The 19,074-nt window shown below is 51.3% G+C and overlaps 1 protein-coding gene across 2 annotated transcripts; it reads right to left on the bottom strand.

Annotated features, from left to right (window-relative positions):
* Window positions 1-12,341: 12,341 nt before the first annotated feature.
* LOC118698316 (endonuclease domain-containing 1 protein-like) lies at window positions 12,342-18,600 on the bottom strand. Of its 2 annotated transcripts, none has more exons than XM_036401508.2 (3): window positions 18,529-18,600; window positions 16,152-16,470; window positions 12,342-14,152 (listed from the first exon to the last, which is right to left on the bottom strand). In XM_036401508.2, the coding sequence occupies exons 2-3, from the start codon at window positions 16,434-16,436 to the stop codon at window positions 13,610-13,612; spliced, it is 828 nt and encodes a 275-aa protein (XP_036257401.1). In that variant the 5' UTR covers window positions 16,437-16,470; window positions 18,529-18,600; the 3' UTR covers window positions 12,342-13,609. The 2 variants fall into 2 exon arrangements, with proteins under 2 accessions (XP_036257401.1, XP_036257402.1); XM_036401509.2 differs by lacking the exon at window positions 18,529-18,600 and adding an exon at window positions 18,028-18,098.
* Window positions 18,601-19,074: the final 474 nt, after the last annotated feature.

The following is a 19,074-nucleotide window of genomic DNA, read 5'->3' as shown; positions in this document are numbered from 1 at the left end:
GGTTCTCCTGGATGTGCCCTGTGATCACACTCAGGACAATCTGCTCCAAAACCCTTCTGCGAAGCGAGGTCAGAGGGACACACCTGTAATTCCCCAGGTTCTCCTTCCAGCCCTTCTTGTGCATGGGTGTCACAATGGCCAAACTCCAGGCAGCTGGCACCTCCCCAGTGGCCACCACTGATAGACCTGATTGAAAGCAATGGTCCTCATGAATGAAATAAGGCAGAGTCCAAGCTGATCCTTTTCTCTCTTGGGCTTCCCATGTATTTCACAAGCTTGCTGGGGATGGCAGGGCATTTCTGATTACTGACAGGGCTGAAGGTCCTGGGAAGAGCCTGGGAAGTTGACAGAGGTGGCACTGATGGGCTTGGTGTGTTGCTTTTGCACAGCTGGGTTTTTGGGAGTTGGGGGACCACATAGGTTGCTTCTGTGAGAAGCTGCTAGAAGCTTCCACCATTTCCAGCAGACCCAATCTGTGGTGGCTCTGTAGATGGACATGCTGCTGGCCGCAGCTGGGTCAATTAGAGATTTTTTTAACACCCCTGCAATAAAATATTTACGAAGGAAATCAAAGCAAAGTGGGGTGTGCAGTTTCAATTCCAGCCAGAGAAGAGGAGGAGGTGAGAACATGTGAGGGAACAGAAATGGAGGCACCACGGGCACCAAGGTCTGAATGCCACAGAAGTCTTGGGAGGACTGTGTGCATGTGGGAGGGACTCCTGTTGCAGCAGTTTTGGTTGGAGTGCTGCCAGTGAGAGTGGAGCCACTCTGGAGAAGTTCAAGGAGAACTGTCTCCTGTGGAAGGGACCCCACGGTGCAGAAGGGGAGGGACTCCACTCCCCGAGCATAGGAAGAGAACCTTGGGTGATGAACTGACCAAGCCCCACTCACTCTGTCTCCCTGTGCTGTTGGTGGGGAGGAGGGGAAGACTGGGGGAAGAAAAGGTGTTTTTAAAAGGGCTATTTGACTTCTCATTATCCTCTGATTTCATTAGTAACAAATTCAAGTTCTATCTCTAACTTGAACAAGTTTGCCCTTGGGACTGTGTACTCCCAGTCCTTACCTCAACTCATAAATACTTTATTAATTTTTTCTCTCCTCTTTCCAGTTGTGACAGGGGAGGATGAGTGAGCAGCTTCTGTGGGTGCCTGGTGTATGACCAGTGTCAAACCACAACAGTTGGTCAAGCAGCCAGTGGTTCCAGAGCCTGGAAATCAAGGGCAGTGAGGCATGGCATGAGTAATGGTGAGGATGAGTGTGGTCCCAAGCCCCAGCCAGTGTGCAGAGGTGGGTGAGCAAGTCAGATGGAGCCATAGCCTGAGGTACAGCAGAGGTGTCTGCAGAGGGGCCTCAGCCTGAAATCACTCTGATGCTTTCATCCCAGCAGGGGCTGTGGCAGCATTTGATCCCAGCAGAAAAAATCCATCCATGCAGAGGACCTGGCATGGCAGGAGCTGTCCAGCAAAGGCAGTGAGAGTGATGTGCTCACTTTGCTCTCCTAAAAGCAAGATCTTCTCCTAGGGGTGTGTGCAGCCCCGCTGGCACAAGGCAGGGCTCTTGCTGCTGTGCCCATGGCAGCTGGAGGCCAGAGGAGCAGAACTCCATGGTGATCCCAGGCTGTGCCCCGTGTCTGCCCTGGCATCTGGTGCCTGTGCTCAGCTGTGCAGAGCCCCCAGAGCTGCCCCTGGGGAATGGGCCTGGCCTCTGGCTGCTGGCCCAGATGGGGGTGCCTGTTGCCCAGGATCCTGCAGCACATCACCCCCAGTGGGGCTCTCCAAAGCTCAGGGCAGCTGCAGGGGCCCAGGCTGCAGCTCTTTATGCAGCTGAGACAGGCCTGGAGCTCTGCTGGCTACCGTCACAGCTGGGACACCAGCACACCTGGAGACACCTGCATGGGGCTGCCTCACTCTGCACACCCACCAGAACCTGTGTCTGAGTGCAGCCCCCAAACAGGTTGGTCCTGGCTGAGCAGTGAGACCCAGCAGGACAATGAACAACAGCTCCTGAGCTGAGATGTCCAGTCCCAAGCTGGCACCTCTGAAAGTGACACAGCTTGCATGAGCTGTTGGCAGCCTGGCCCACTTTGTTCATGCCATTCACAGGAGAATAACTGGTGTCTGATGCTGACACTTGTCTGGGTGTTCTGGCATCCTCTGATTGCATTTGCACACCCAATGTCCTGCAAGGATGCTCTGGGCACTCTGACTTTACGGGTGGATGTAGAAATTTCACTGGGAAGCAACCTGTGGTTTATAGAAGACATGACACTGAAATCCAGCACTGCAGCAAATCCCTTTTATTGTAAGCTCTTGCAAACTCCATGATGGGCCACACATTGATCTTTGACAACCATTGAATACATTTCCCCAAATCACTTTCCCATCAAGCTGTAGAAAAGCTTCAGAAGCAGAGCAGAGCATGAAGGTGTCCAAGGAGTGCAGCACAGCAATTCAGCTTTGGCTGCTCCAAGCTCTCTATGGATCTGATGCCAAAGCCTGCCTGTCTGATACAACAGCTGCTGCTCTCAAGGTGCAGTTTCAAAAGCCACCAAACAAAAGCATGTGCCAGGATCACAGAATCACTGAATTGTTGTGTTCTGGAGGGACTTCTCAGCACCTTCTAGTCCAGACTCCAGGCTGCAGCAGGATCAGCTAGAGCACGTTGTCCAGAATGTTCTCTGCAGCATCGTCATGTGTGTGGCACAGCACTTGTGCAGCAGCATTCCTGAACACCTCCAGACCTGACTCCCAGGGGTTCTTGGCTGATATTCCTGTGCCAAAGTGCTGTTGCCCATCAGCAAGGGACATTTAGCCCAGGTACAGGAAGTGAGGACCTCATTGCAGGGAGTGTAAATAGAAACCCATCCAGATATAGAACAGATAAGCAGTTCCCCAGAAATCAGAGGTGTAACTTTACAATGTAGCCTAATAAAAGTTGCCAAATAGGAAAGTTTGTTTCCTGGATGGACCAAGGGATCTTTGCCCAGCTGCTCTCTCAAGCAGAGTTTAGAAAATGCCATTGTCTTGAATGTCCTGTTTTCCTTCTCTTTTGGGACAGCACATGGCAACATGCTCAGTCCACAGAATGTGAATCCTTGGTGTTAATGGAGAATATCTAAGCCAGCTGCCTGATCCAACAATTTGCAGTGAAGTGGCTTTAGGTCACAATGTCTCCTCACAATTCCCAGCAAAAATAATTTTTCCCAAGTGACAAAAATCCCTGTGACACACGGGAGCCCAGAGCTGTCTCCATAGATGGACAGACACAGAGCAAACTGCAAAATTACCCTGCCATGGCAGTGCAGCTGCACCTTCCCAGGGAACTCAGGTGCTTCCCACCTCACCGTGGGCATGGAGCAGCTCTGGGCTCAGCAAAGGGCTCCATCCCTACTGCCCAGTCACAGCAGGCTCAGCAGAAAGCAGAGGCCATGCCAGATGAAAGGTGCCTGGCAGCATGCTTGTGGAGCTGGGGCAGCCCTCTGCTCAGCTCCAAGCTGGCTTCCTGGGAGAAGCACAGAATTATTTCTGTTGGGAGAGGCCTCTGGGATCGTGGAGTCCAACCTTTGAGCAATCACCACCTGCTCAAGAGGACCATGGCACTGAGTGCCACATCCAGTCTCCAGGAACTGGGATTTCACCACATCCACAGGCAGTCCATTCCAATCTTGAATCACCCTTTATGTGAAGAAATTCCTCCTGATGTGCCACCAGAATCTCCCCTGCTGCAGCTTGAGGCCTTGCCCTCTCATTGTCTCGCTGGCTGTCCAGCAGAAAAGGCTGAGCCCCACCTGGCTACACCCCCTTTTTCAGGGAGCTGCAGAGAGAAATGATCTCTCAGAGCCCCCATGTCTGGGCTAAAGAAGCCCAGCTGCCTCAGCTGCTCCTCACAGGCCTTTCCCTGCAGGGCCTTCAGCAGCTCCATGGCCTTGCTCTGCACTGCCTGCAGAGGTGGCCTCGGCCCGTGGATCCAGCCTGCCCAGATCCCTCTGCAGAGCCTTCCTGCCCTCCAGCAACTGAGTCTCCCACCAAACTTGCCATCATGCGTGATCTTGCTGAGAGTTCACTGGATCCCCTCATCCAGATCGTCAGGAAAGGTCTTCAACGGGACCGGGCCCCACACGGGTCCCTGAGGCAGCGCTTGTGGCCGGACGCCAGCTGGATGTGGCACTGTTCACCAAGGCTCTCTGGGCCTGGACATGCAGACAGCTCCTGAGACAGCCAGGAGAGCACCTCTCCAAGGCCTGGGCTGGCAGCTTTTCCAGGACAATGCTGTGGGAGACTGTGCCAGAGGCTTTGGTGAAGTCCTGGCAGACACTTCCACAGCCTCCCCCCTCATCCGCTGGGCCGGTCATCTGGTCAGCAAAGGAGATCAGGTTTGCTATTGTGTTCTTATTTTCTTTTCTTTATTGTTAGGATCAGGATGAAAGGAGCAGGAGAGAGTGTTTCTGATGTTTGCTGTTCAGTGTTTATTAATTCTTCTCTGTGTTAAAGTCTTACAAAGTGTGAGTTCTGTGGCATTCAACTAACAAGCTACAAAATGGCCCACTGTCTTTCTCCACCAAGTCTTTTAAGCCTAAACTATCCAATTGAGAAATGATACCCAAATTATTTTTGCTTTTAACTGAATAGCTAATGTCTGAAATTCCACAATGCAGTCTTTTCTAATAAATTACATAAAACTACCCAAAGCCATGTGAAGAAGAAGGTGAAGAACAACTAGCCAGCACCCTAAGACCTCCCTCTTGCTTTATATATATATTGTTGTATTCAAAAATGTTAAACCCTAAGTTTTTCAACCTTTGCTATTACATACTTCTATTCAAATTACACACCTGCAATTTCAGGGCTATCAATCAAATCTGGAAGCCTTGTCCAAGGCCTCAGGTCAAATGCAGCATTCCCTGGAGGGGCTGTGCTTTCAACACAGAAAGTTTAAATTCTCAGCATCCAGGCTTCTAACAGTTCACTAGGCAGGACCTGCCTTTCCTAAAGCCCTTCTGGCTGGCTGGGACTGATGCCTTGGTTCTCCTGGATGTGCCCTGTGATCACACTCAGGACAATCTGCTCCAAAACCCTTCTGCGAAGCGAGGTCAGAGGGACACACCTGTAATTCCCCAGGTTCTCCTTCCAGCCCTTCTTGTGCATGGGTGTCACAATGGCCAAACTCCAGGCAGCTGGCACCTCCCCAGTGGCCACCACTGATAGACCTGATTGAAAGCAATGGTCCTCATGAATGAAATAAGGCAGAGTCCAAGCTGATCCTTTTCTCTCTTGGGCTTCCCATGTATTTCACAAGCTTGCTGGGGATGGCAGGGCATTTCTGATTACTGACAGGGCTGAAGGTCCTGGGAAGAGCCTGGGAAGTTGACAGAGGTGGCACTGATGGGCTTGGTGTGTTGCTTTTGCACAGCTGGGTTTTTGGGAGTTGGGGGACCACATAGGTTGCTTCTGTGAGAAGCTGCTAGAAGCTTCCACCATTTCCAGCAGACCCAATCTGTGGTGGCTCTGTAGATGGACATGCTGCTGGCCGCAGCTGGGTCAATTAGAGATTTTTTTAACACCCCTGCAATAAAATATTTACGAAGGAAATCAAAGCAAAGTGGGGTGTGCAGTTTCAATTCCAGCCAGAGAAGAGGAGGAGGTGAGAACATGTGAGGGAACAGAAATGGAGGCACCACGGGCACCAAGGTCTGAATGCCACAGAAGTTTTGGGAGGACTGTGTGCATGTTGGAGGGACTCCTGTTGCAGCAGTTTTGGTTGGAGTGCTGCCAGTGAGAGTGGAGCCACTCTGGAGAAGTTCAAGGAGAACTGTCTCCTGTGGAAGGGACCCCACGGTGCAGAAGGGGAGGGACTCCACTCCCCGAGCATAGGAAGAGAACCTTGGGTGATGAACTGACCAAGCCCCACTCACTCTGTCTCCCTGTGCTGTTGGTGGGGAGGAGGGGAAGACTGGGGGAAGAAAAGGTGTTTTTAAAAGGGCTATTTGACTTCTCATTATCCTCTGATTTCATTAGTAACAAATTCAAGTTCTATCTCTAACTTGAACAACTTTGCCCTTGGGACTGTGTACTCCCAGTCCTTACCTCAACTCATAAATACTTTATTAATTTTTTCTCTCCTCTTTCCAGTTGTGACAGGGGAGGATGAATGAGCAGCTTCTGTGGGTGCCTGGTGTATGACCAGTGTCAAACCACAACAGTTGGTCAAGCAGCCAGTGGTTCCAGAGCCTGGAAATCAAGGGCAGTGAGACATGGCATGAGTAATGGTGAGGATGAGTGTGGTCCCAAGCCCCAGCCAGTGTGCAGAGGTGGGTGAGCAAGTCAGATGGAGCCATAGCCTGAGGTACAGCAGAGGTGTCTGCAGAGGGGCCTCAGCCTGAAATCACTCTGATGCTTTCATCCCAGCAGGGGCTGTGGCAGCATTTGATCCCAGCAGAAAAAATCCATCCATGCAGAGGACCTGGCATGGCAGGAGCTGTCCAGCAAAGGCAGTGAGAGTGATGTGCTCACTTTGCTCTCCTAAAAGCAAGATCTTCTCCTAGGGGTGTGTGCAGCCCCGCTGGCACAAGGCAGGGCTCTTGCTGCTGTGCCCATGGCAGCTGGAGGCCAGAGGAGCAGAACTCCATGGTGCTCCCAGGCCGTGCCCCGTGTCTGCCCTGGCATCTGGTGCCTGTGCTCAGCTGTGCAGAGCCCCCAGAGCTGCCCCTGGGGAATGGGCCTGGCCTCTGGCTGCTGGCCCAGATGGGGGTGCCTGTTGCCCAGGATCCTGCAGCACATAAGCCCCAGTGGGGCTCTCCAAAGCTCAGGGCAGCTGCAGGGGCCCAGGCTGCAGCTCTTTATGCAGCTGAGGCAGGCCTGGAGCTCTGCTGGCTACCGTCACAGCTGGGACACCAGCACACCTGGAGACACCTGCATGGGGCTGCCTCACTCTGCACACCCACCAGAACCTGTGTCTGAGTGCAGCCCCCAAACAGGTTGGTCCTGGCTGAGCAGTGAGACCCAGCAGGACAATGAACAACAGCTCCTGAGCTGAGATGTCCAGCCCCAAGCTGGCACCTCTGAAAGTGACACAGCTTGCATGAGCTGTTGGCAGCCTGGCCCACTTTGTTCATGCCATTCACAGGAGAATAACTGGTGTCTGATGCTGACACTTGTCTGGGTGTTCTGGCATCCTCTGATTGCATTTGCACACCCAATGTCCTGCAAGGATGCTCTGGGCACTCTGACTTTACGGGTGGATGTAGAAATTTCACTGGGAAGCAACCTGTGGTTTATAGAAGACATGACACTGAAATCCAGCACTGCAGCAAATCCCTTTTATTGTAAGCTCTTGCAAACTCCATGATGGGCCACACATTGATCTTTGACAACCATTGAATACATTTCCCCAAATCACTTTCCCATCAAGCTGTAGAAAAGCTTCAGAAGCAGAGCAGAGCATGAAGGTGTCCAAGGAGTGCAGCACAGCAATTCAGCTTTGGCTGCTCCAAGCTCTCTATGGATCTGATGCCATAGCCTGCCTGTCTGATACAACAGCTGCTGCTCTCAAGGTGCAGTTTCAAAAGCCACCATATAAAAGCATGTGCCAGGATCACAGAATCACTGAATTGTTGTGTTCTGGAGGGACTTCTCAGCACCTTCTAGTCCAGACTCCAGGCTGCAGCAGGATCAGCTAGAGCACGTTGTCCAGAATGTTCTCTGCAGCATCGTCATGTGTGTGGCACAGCACTTGTGCAGCAGCATTCCTGAACACCTCCAGACCTGACTCCCAGGGGTTCTTGGCTGATATTCCTGTGCCAAAGTGCTGTTGCCCATCAGCAAGGGACATTTAGCCCAGGTACAGGAAGTGAGGACCTCATTGCAGGGAGTGTAAATAGAAACCCATCCAGATATAGAACAGATAAGCAGTTCCCCAGAAATCAGAGGTGTAACTTTACAATGTAGCCTAATAAAAGTTGCCAAATAGGAAAGTTTGTTTCCTGGATGGACCAAGGGATCTTTGCCCAGCTGCTCTCTCAAGCAGAGTTTAGAAAATGCCATTGTCTTGAATGTCCTGTTTTCCTTCTCTTTTGGGACAGCACATGGCAACATGCTCAGTCCACAGAATGTGAATCCTTGGTGTTAATGGAGAAGATCTAAGCCAGCTGCCTGATCCAACAATTTGCAGTGAAGTGGCTTTAGGTCACAATGTCTCCTCACAATTCCCAGCAAAAATAATTTTTCCCAAGTGACAAAAATCCCTGTGACACATGGGAGCCCAGAGCTGTCTCTATAGATGGACAGACACAGAGCAAACTGCAAAATTACCCTGCCATGGCAGTGCAGCTGCACCTTCCCAGGGAACTCAGGTGCTTCCCACCTCACCGTGGGCATGGAGCAGCTCTGGGCTCAGCAAAGGGCTCCATCCCTACTGCCCAGTCACAGCAGGCTCAGCAGAAAGCAGAGGCCATGCCAGATGAAAGGTGCCTGGCAGCATGCTTGTGGAGCTGGGGCAGCCCTCTGCTCAGCTCCAAGCTGGCTTCCTGGGAGAAGCACAGAATTATTTCTCTTGGAAAAGGCCTCTGGGATCGTGGAGTCCAACCTTTGAGCAATCACCACCTGCTCAAGAGGACCATGGCACTGAGTGCCACATCCAGTCTCCAGGAACTGGGATTTCACCACATCCACAGGCAGTCCATTCCAATCTTGAATCACCCTTTATGTGAAGAAATTCCTCCTGATGTGCCACCAGAATCTCCCCTGCTGCAGCTTGAGGCCTTGCCCTCTCATTGTCTCGCTGGCTGTCCAGCAGAAAAGGCTGAGCCCCACCTGGCTACACCCCCTTTTTCAGGGAGCTGCAGAGAGAAATGATCTCTCAGAGCCCCCATGTCTGGGCTAAAGAAGCCCAGCTGCCTCAGCTGCTCCTCACAGGCCTTTCCCTGCAGGGCCTTCAGCAGCTCCATGGCCTTGCTCTGCACTGCCTGCAGAGGTGGCCTCGGCCCGTGGATCCAGCCTGCCCAGATCCCTCTGCAGAGCCTTCCTGCCCTCCAGCAACTGAGTCTCCCACCAAACTTGCCATCATGCGTGATCTTGCTGAGAGTTCACTGGATCCCCTCATCCAGATCGTCAGGAAATGTCTTCAACGGGACCGGGCCCCACACGGGTCCCTGAGGCAGCGCTTGTGGCCGGACGCCAGCTGGATGTGGCACTGTTCACCAAGGCTCTCTGGGCCTGGACATGCAGACAGCTCCTGAGACAGCCAGGAGAGCACCTCTCCAAGGCCTGGGCTGGCAGCTTTTCCAGGACAATGCTGTGGGAGACTGTGCCAGAGGCTTTGGTGAAGTCCTGGCAGACACTTCCACAGCCTCCCCCCTCATCCGCTGGGCCAGTCATCTGGTCAGCAAAGGAGATCAGGTTTGCTATTGTGTTCTTATTTTCTTTTCTTTATTGTTAGGATCAGGATGAAAGGAGCAGGAGAGAGTGTTTCTGATGTTTGCTGTTCAGTGTTTATTAATTCTTCTCTGTGTTAAAGTCTTACAAAGTGTGAGTTCTGTGGCATTCAACTAACAAGCTACAAAATGGCCCACTGTCTTTCTCCACCAAGTCTTTTAAGCCTAAACTATCCAATTGAGAAATGATACCCAAATTATTTTTGCTTTTAACTGAATAGCTAATGTCTGAAATTCCACAATGCAGTCTTTTCTAATAAATTACATAAAACTACCCAAAGCCATGTGAAGAAGAAGGTGAAGAACAACTAGCCAGCACCCTAAGACCTCCCTCTTGCTTTATATATATATTGTTGTATTCAAAAATGTTAAAACCCTAAGTTTTTCAACCTTTGCTATTACATACTTCTATTCAAATTACACACCTGCAATTTCAGGGCTATCAATCAAATCTGGAAGCCTTGTCCAAGGCCTCAGGTCAAATGCAGCATTCCCTGGAGGGGCTGTGCTTTCAACACAGAAAGTTTAAATTCTCAGCATCCAGGCTTCTAACAGTTCACTAGGCAGGACCTGCCTTTCCTAAAGCCCTTCTGGCTGGCTGGGACTGATGCCTTGGTTCTCCTGGATGTGCCCTGTGATCACACTCAGGACAATCTGCTCCAAAACCCTTCTGCGAAGCGAGGTCAGAGGGACACACCTGTAATTCCCCAGGTTCTCCTTCCAGCCCTTCTTGTGCATGGGTGTCACAATGGCCAAACTCCAGGCAGCTGGCACCTCCCCAGTGGCCACCACTGCTAGACCTGATGGAAAGCAATGGTCCTCATGAATGAAATAAGGCAGAGTCCAAGCTGATCCTTTTCTCTCTTGGGCTTCCCATGTATTTCACAAGCTTGCTGGGGATGGCAGGGCATTTCTGATTACTGACAGGGCTGAAGGTCCTGGGAAGAGCCTGGGAAGTTGACAGAGGTGGCACTGATGGGCTTGGTGTGTTGCTTTTGCACAGCTGGGTTTTTGGGAGTTGGGGGACCACATAGGTTGCTTCTGTGAGAAGCTGCTAGAAGCTTCCACCATTTCCAGCAGACCCAATCTGTGGTGGCTCTGTAGATGGACATGCTGCTGGCCGCAGCTGGGTCAATTAGAGATTTTTTTAACACCCCTGCAATAAAATATTTACGAAGGAAATCAAAGCAAAGTGGGGTGTGCAGTTTCAATTCCAGCCAGAGAAGAGGAGGAGGTGAGAACATGTGAGGGAACAGAAATGGAGGCACCACGGGCACCAAGGTCTGAATGCCACAGAAGTTTTGGGAGGACTGTGTGCATGTGGGAGGGACTCCTGTTGCAGCAGTTTTGGTTGGAGTGCTGCCAGTGAGAGTGGAGCCACTCTGGAGAAGTTCAAGGAGAACTGTCTCCTGTGGAAGGGACCCCACGGTGCAGAAGGGGAGGGACTCCACTCCCCGAGCATAGGAAGAGAACCTTGGGTGATGAACTGACCAAGCCCCACTCACTCTGTCTCCCTGTGCTGTTGGTGGGGAGGAGGGGAAGACTGGGGGAAGAAAAGGTGTTTTTAAAAGGGCTATTTGACTTCTCATTATCCTCTGATTTCATTAGTAACAAATTCAAGTTCTATCTCTAACTTGAACAACTTTGCCCTTGGGACTGTGTACTCCCAGTCCTTACCTCAACTCATAAATACTTTATTAATTTTTTTCTCTCCTCTTTCCAGTTGTGACAGGGGAGGCTGAGTGAGCAGCTTCTGTGGGTGCCTGGTGTTTGACCAGTGTCAAACCACAACAGTTGGTCAAGCAGCCAGTGGTTCCAGAGCCTGGAAATCAAGGGCAGTGAGGCATGGCACGAGTAATGGTGAGGATGAGTGTGGTCCCAAGCCCCAGCCAGTGTGCAGAGGTGGGTGAGCAAGTCAGAGGGAGCCATAGCCTGAGGTACAGCAGAGGTGTCTGCACAGGGGCCTCAGCCTGAAATCACTCTGATGCTTTCATCCCAGCAGGGGCTGTGGCAGCATTTGATCCCAGAAGAAAAAATCCATCCAGGCAGAGGACCTGGCACGGCAGGAGCTGTCCAGCAAAGGCAGTGAGAGTGATGTGCTCACTTTGCTCTCCTAAAAGCAAGATCTTCTCCTAGGGGTGTGTGCAGCCCCGCTGGCACAAGGCAGGGCTCTTGCTGCTGTGCCCATGGCAGCTGGAGGCAAGAGGAGCAGAACTCCATGGTGCTCCCAGGCCGTGCCCCGTGTCTGCCCTGGCATCTGGTGCCTGTGCTCAGCTCTGCAGAGCCCCCAGAGCTGCCCCTGGGGAATGGGCCTGGCCTCTGGCTGCTGGCCCAGCTGGGGGTGCCTGTTGCCCAGGATCCTGCAGCACATCAGCCCCAGTGGGGCTCTCCAAAGCTCAGGGCAGCTGCAGGGGCCCAGGCTGCAGCTCTTTATGCAGCTGAGGCAGGCCTGGAGCTCTGCTGGCTGCCGTCACAGCTGGGACACCAGCACACCCTGAGACACCTGCATGGGGCTGCCTCACTCTGCACACCCACCAGAACCTGTGTCTGAGTGCAGCCCCCAAACAGGTTGGTCCTGGCTGAGCAGTGAGACCCAGCAGGACAATGAACAACAGCTCCTGAGCTGAGATGTCCAGTCCCAAGCTGGCACCTCTGAAAGTGACACAGCTTGCATGAGCTGTTGGCAGCCTGGCCCACTTTGTTCATGCCATTCACAGGAGAATAACTGGTGTCTGATGCTGACACTTGTCTGGGTGTTCTAGCATCCTCTGATTGCATTTGCACACCCAATGTCCTGCAAGGATGCTCTGGGCACTGTGACTTTACTGGTGGATGTAGAAATTTCAATGGGAAGCAACCTGTGGTTTGTAGAAGATGTGACACTGCAATCCAGCACTGCTGCAAATGCCTTTTATTGTAAGCTCTTGCAAACTCCATGATGGGCCACACATTGATCTTTGACAACCATTGAATCCATTTCCCCAAATCACTTTCCCATCAAGCTGCAGAAAAGCTTCAGAAGCAGAGCAGAGCATGAAGGTGTCCAAGGAGTGCAGCACAGCAATTCAGCTTTGGCTGCTCCAAGCTCTCTATGGATCTGATGCCAAAGCCTGCCTGTCTGATACAACAGCTGCTGCTCTCAAGGTGCAGTTTCAAAAGCCACCAAACAAAAGCATGTGCCAGGATCACAGAATCACTGAATTGTTGTGGTTTGGAGGGACTTCTCAGCACCTTCTAGCCCAGACTCCAGGCTGCAGCAGGATCAGCTAGAGTAGGTTGTCCAGAATCATGTAATATTGGGCTTTGGGTATCTCCAGACATGGAGATCTCCAGGCACGATCTCTGGGCACCCTGAGGCACCCTGGTGCCACAGCTTTGCTAAGGAGCTGAGGGACAAGTCAGCTGCACACTCTTGGGGCCAGCTGAGGAGGAGAGGACTCTTTCCTCAGAGCTCTCTCCTGACATGGGCAGCAAAGCAGCTGGAGGCTCTGCCCACATCTTTGTGCCTTTGAGCAGAGCAGGAGGTGCCCTGAGGGACAGAGCTGGAAACACACCAGAGAAGGAAGTAGCACAGCCTCTGCCCAGGACATTTGTCCCCCTCTCCTCTGCTCTGCTCAGACCCCACCTGCACTGCTGCCTCCAGCTCTGGGCCCACAGCACAAGAAGGATACAAAGCTGTTGGAGTGGAGTCCAGTGGAGGCCATGAAGGTGCTCCAAGGGCTGGAGCAGGTCTGCTCTGGAGAGAGGCTGAGAGAGCTGGGGATGTTCAGCCTGGACAAGACTGCTGAGGGTCCAGTACCTCAAGGATCTCCAAGAGGGCTGGAGAGGGTCTTTGGACAAGGGTATGGAGGGACAGGACAAGAGGGAATGGTTGCACACTGATGGAGGGCAGGGTAGACAGGATATTATAAAGAAGTGAATCACCCTGAGCAGGCTGTGGTATGAGTAAAAGTTACCCAGAGCTGTTTTGACTGCCCCATCCCTGGAAGGCTTCAAGGCCAGGCTGGGGAGGGCTTGGAACAAGCTGGTGTAGTGGAAGGTGTCCCTGCCCATGGCAGGCAGGTGAGAATGAGATGATCTTTAAGGCTTTAGTGTACCATCAAAACCAACCCACTCTGTGATTCTGTGATTCTGTGACTTGTGGGAAAAGCCACCGAGCCTATTCTAATGACAATGTGAGGCTTATTGCCGGGGACAGGCATTGTTGAACAAGGTAACCGCTTTACCATAGAGGTCAGACAACTTCTCCTCCAGCTTCCCCAGGCTGAGCTCCTCCACCTGGTTCTTGTCATTCTCAGCAATGGCCCCCCAAGCCTTGATGGGCTTTGTGCTCCCCAGACAGCAGGCAGCTGACCAGATGTGGCTGGGTCTGTTCACCCTCTCGCTGGACACAGAAGTCTTCCCAGGCACAGCACCCGTGATCACGTAGGTGGTTGTACAGCCCTTGGTCTTTGCAATCATTTTTGCATCCTCGTAGACCCTCCACTGGCTATCGTTGAGATCGCTGTCCTGGGGCACTACGTTGGTCAGGGTGAAGGTGGCCATTTTACTCACATCGTTATCCATATGGCCACTGGGATTCAAATGGCCACGGTCCAAACCCTCCAGTTCTCTGTAGTCATCGCATACAGCCTGGCTCTTTTTGATATCTTCTGCAGAGATTTTGTATTGGTCTATGAGGCGTTTCTCTGATTCCATCTCTTTGAGATTACTTTTACCTGTGAGCTGGACAGGGAAAAACAAAGAGGTGTTAGAATGGGGAATGGGAGTAATGGAGCAAGTTCCCCTGGAGGAGAAGTCTCTGAGGGTCAAGATCCCATTTTTTCTCATCGCAGTGTATGAAAATATATGAATCTGAGAGAAATCATACACATGGACCAACCCACATGAACACAAAAGCTTTAAAGAGGAAGTAGGTCAGATTCGGACTGCTCTCAGTTTGACTTGTGACCTTTGTGATCCAGCCTGCAGCCCGTGCTGGGAGCATGGTTGGATGCACAAGACAAGGAGCATTTCCCACTCCTAGGATTGAAAGGTGACTTTGGTGATTCAAATCTGCTTCCCTTTCCTCCTGCCACCACAGCCCAAATCTGCCCTGGGCTCTCCCTGGATCCCCTCACACCACACTGTGATTCTGTGATTTTATGTGGGGTTGCTACAGGTGTACCCCAGTCCTGGAACACCAGAGATTGCCTCCTGTAACCCCATACACAGGGAGAAGTGTCAATAAATCAGTCCTGGAGCTGAGGTTTCCCTGGGAGGGCTACAGTTCATTCAAGGAGGAACAGTTTTGCTCAGTAAGCAAAAAGATCTCACTGTGAATGGAATCTGTTCCAGCAGTGCTAGGAATGTGTCTCAGAGCTGATCTGGGCCAGGGAGAATTTTCTGCAGCATCACTGCAAAGAAGTTACAGATGATCAGTCTCTGAGAGGAGCCTGTAATCCCAAAAGAGTCCTGGGGAAACTAAATTCTCCAAAAAGGGCTCAGGAGAAAATCAACAAAATCCAAGGTTTTTTGGAAGGCCAGGGTCCAAGGTCCAGGAGGAAAATGGCAGGTTGGATAGGCCTTGGAGCATGCTGGTCTAATGGCAAGTGGCCTGGCCCATGCAGGGGAGCTGGACTGAGATGGTCTTTAAGGTTCCTTCCAACACAAACCATTCTATGATTCTCCAAAAAGAGAGAATGTGGAGGCTGCAGTGGTGCAACACCAGATTAGCTGCTTGAGCTCCTATGCATAAGATGAAAAGATGATTCTTTTCATAACTTTAACAACATTTGGTTCATCTTAAGAGAAACATATTTAGCCTTCCTTTGGAGTAGGGCATGTGGCTTCCTTCTCTGGCTCACCTTCCCCCAATGCTGTCCTGCCACTCTGTCCTTACCAATGACAGGAATTGCTTCTTTTTCTCTTCTGCAATTGGCCTGGCCTGTTCTGCTGAAGTTTGTCTGAAGGACATTTGTGAGGGCTCTAGAGCTTGTGCAGTTCTGTCTGTCTGCTGGATCCCTCTGGACCAAGCCTGAGCCAAAGGTGCTCAGGGGTCACTGCCCATGGATGGAGGTCACACCCTTGTGACTGGACCATCACTGATGCTCCTCACGTTGCAGTGCCAGAAATGTCACTCCAGAAATCCCTGCACAGTTAACCTGGCCCTCACATATCAAGTGCCTTTTCCCTCAAGGCTTTGTCCCTGGGCCAACTCACTCCCTTCTGAGTTTCTCATATTTCTTCTCAAATACCAGTCAAAAAGCCTGTTTAACACTTCACTGGGAGCAGACAAGCTCTGTCAGGGATGCAGAACAGCTCAAAGTGGGGATCAGATCCCAGCAGGACTGTTGGTCCCTCAAGTTTAGCCTCTCCTGGATGCCTTTTCCCCATCACTTGGGCACCCAGCACAGCAGGGCACAGGCAGGGGAAGCATTTGACTTTGTCATGTCATGCCAAGTAATGGGATTTGCTGTTCCTGTCAGGTGAAGGCAGAGAGCTGGGCACCTTTGGGATGTGATTCATCTCATGCTCCTGCTGATGTCTCAGGTGCATCAGAGGAACCATGTGGTGCAGGTGTTTGAAGTAAAATGAGGACATTCCCATCTGTGTGTCCATTCGCGTGTGTTTAGAGGGGTAGAAGGAAATAGGAGTGGTAATTTAAATGCTACAGCTCATCTCTGAGTGGCTGGAGGGTGATGTGATGTGAAGTGATGTGATGTGCTGTAAGAGAGACACCCACCTGAGGCTCAACAAACCACGATTTAGGTCTTTTGCCCGGAGCAGGGTGGTAGATGTAAGCAGAGTACACCGGAATCCTCCTGTCTCTGTCGTACAGGGTGGCATAGTGATACGCGTTCCTGAAGCGCTGACAGATCCAGGCTGGGTTCTTTGGGTTCAGGGCATCATTTGGAATGGTCCCCGCATAGAAGAACTGAGGACAACTATCAAAGGACTTGACCACCTCGCTGTGTCCCAGCCAGAGGCAGCTGGCCAACACCTGCAGCAGCAGCAGCAGCCCCAGCATGGTGGCAGGATTTCAGTGAAGGGCTCTTGCTCCCCTGGAAGGCAAATGCAGAGGGACACTCAGCTGGGAGAGAGCAGGTCATGGCCTGCAGCCTTTGGTGCAGGGGGACAGAGCTGGCAGAGGAGGGGATTATGAGAGACCAGGAAAGGAGTAATTTCTGTCCTCCTGCGTGATATGGAAAAATCACAAGAGCAATAAGGCTGAAACCTAAAACCGGGTTTAGGTGCCCAGAGGAGGCAGCAGTGGGAGCACTCAGCCTGTAGGAGGAAGGAGCCAAACCCAGCAGGACTGCAATCAGCTCTCACAGCCAAGTGATCTTGTAACTGAGGCACAGCCCTGGGACAAGGCCACCTTTGCCCACCTTCCTCCAGCTCTCAGCACCTTCCCCCAGCAGACACCTGCACCCGGGCACGGACTCTGCTCAGCCCCCTGCAATTCTGAGCTGGGCTTTAATCTCATGGGGCATTGGGCAGGCAAAGAACAGCAATGCTGCACTTCCTGCAGCTCTCTGGCCCCATCCAGGTTTCCACCGACACTCAGCTCTTCCACTCAGACCCAATACTGAACCCCAAATCATCCACCTGGGGTCCTGCCTCTCAGCTGACATTGGGCCATGGCTGTCCTGCTGCTCACCTTGCATTTCCACGTTATCCAGGCCCAGACCCTGAACTTGCAGACACATGCAGAGACCAAAGGAAGGGGCCAATCAGATGGCAGCAGCAAGCATGAGGGATAACACCTCTATCTTATCAGCACAGTGGCTGCTGCAATGCAAGCCCTGAGGGGCAGCTCTTGCCCTGGTTGCTTGGGATTCCTGCTGGTGCCCATCTTCAGCTTTGCTGATTGATTTCCCTGTACAGGTAAAGGCAGCATGGCAGGAATTTCTTGGACAGCAACCTGTCCTGTTTTGTCTTTCTCAGTGCTGATGTGATTTTCAGCAGTCAGTAAGGTCATTCCTTTATGAGAAAACTGCTGAAAAGCTCCCTGGGATCATGGCAAGCAAGCAAGGGGCAGCTTTGCCTCCTTTTAGAGGCAGCTCAGGTTTGGGAGAGCAGGGATGCTTCCCCTTGCATAGCCAGACACTCATTGGAGAGATTTAATATCATCAGCATTTGCAATAAGGCAGCTGGGACAGGCAGTTCAAAGGGTTCCTGGCAGACAAAGCTGCCACAGCCTCTAAAGCACAAAGCCCACCTTGGGCTGGCAAGGGGCTGAGCTCAGGACAGCTGAAGGCTTCACAAGTCACCTTGCACCTTTGCCCTTGTCTTGGTCTTCTCCCTGCCCCTCATCTCTCCATTTCCACTGGATTCAGGATGCTGAGCTGCACACAGCTCTGCTCTGACCCAAGATACCTGGTCCTTTTTCTCTTTTCCAGCCCTGAATCAGGAATGTGGTGACCAATGAGCTGGAAACTGAGAACTGCAACTACAAGTCGGGACTTTTTACAGTGCTCTGCTGAGCATGCCCAAAGCTGCCCCAAATCAAGCAGAGAAGGGTCTGAAAAGTCCTTCTGCATGACCCACTCCATGAGATTAAAAGAGATCTAACTAAGGTAATTTCTAATATAACAGATTCATAGAAAACAGCCTACCTTGAGAAGGAGTGGCACAGGATTCTGCTCACAGCCCCAAAGTGGCAGAGGAGTCTCAAATGCCTCTGCTGCAGTCTCAAGACTGTCTAGGTTTATATACTCTCCAGGAAGAGGCAGTTGGGGGATTTCTCAAGCAGGGTTCAGAGTAAATTTTCCCAGGTGTTCAGACCACCCCTGTGTTTGTCCAGAGGCTTTTTGCAAGGTCATGGCTGGAGTTTTAGTACTCAATAAATTCCTCCTTCTTTCCTATTCAACAGTTTGATGTTAATTTTCAGGTAAGTTGGCTTGAGTTTCTTTCCCAAATCTTTCCTTCTGTCCTTGCCCTCCTGACTGACAGAAAATACTAAATGGCTGCAAAATTAAAGTGCATATATAAGCACTGATTGCTCCTTGGAGCTCAGCAAATCCAGCCTAGCCTTTGTCCATATATATATTTATTCCAGAAAGTCAGGAAAGATTTTTAATATTGGAATCAATGGTGAGGAAGGAGAAGGGGCTTACCTTCAAGCAGAGTCTCAGAACAGGCAGCTGAACTGTTCCTTCTGTCTTCTCTCAGGAGAAAGCAGTGTTTGAATCAGGAGTGCACCTGCAATATATACCCTTTCAAAAATTTGCCCCTTGTTATAAACAAGGAATTCTACAGAATAGAGAAGTTTTCTATTTTTATTCAGGGGGTATGTGCACACCCACCCTGAAATGTGCTGACTGTTGTTTGTCATAGTTTCCCCAGAATTTCTCCCAACGCTGCTGACTTGCAGCATGGTATGTCAGGATCAGTTAACTATCCACCCAGTCATGAAGTTGCCCTTTTTAGTAAACAGTGAATTCCAGAGAAAAGAGAAGTTTTCTATTTTTATTTAGGGATTTTGTTCACACCCACTCTGAAAGATGTTGAAATTGTTTTAGTTTCCTCAGAATTTCTCCCAAATTTGCTGCCTTGCAGCATGGCATGTCGGGGTCAGCTAACAGGGTCTGGTGGCTTCCTTGATCATTTCCTCAGTGCCACCAGCTGCAGCTGCTGCTGCTCCAGCACCTACACATGTTTCT

This window comes from Molothrus ater, chromosome 5 (assembly GCF_012460135.2).
Source record: "Molothrus ater isolate BHLD 08-10-18 breed brown headed cowbird chromosome 5, BPBGC_Mater_1.1, whole genome shotgun sequence".
Taxonomy (NCBI): Eukaryota; Metazoa; Chordata; class Aves; order Passeriformes; family Icteridae; genus Molothrus; species Molothrus ater.
Note: the sequence above shows the minus strand (reverse complement) of the source record. Positions and strands in the feature narration are given on the sequence as shown.

What these genes read in the sequence shown, in the direction of transcription:
- LOC118698316 (XM_036401508.2), bottom strand. Translation starts at nt 16,436, where the DNA reads ATGCTGGGGCTGCTGCTGCTGCTGCAGGTGTTGGCCAGCTGCCTCTGG. An exon ending in CGTGGTTTGTTGAGCCTCAG is followed by an intron (nt 14,153 to 16,151) that starts GTGGGTGTCTCT and finishes TTCCCTGTCCAG; the next exon opens with CTCACAGGTAAAAGTAATCT.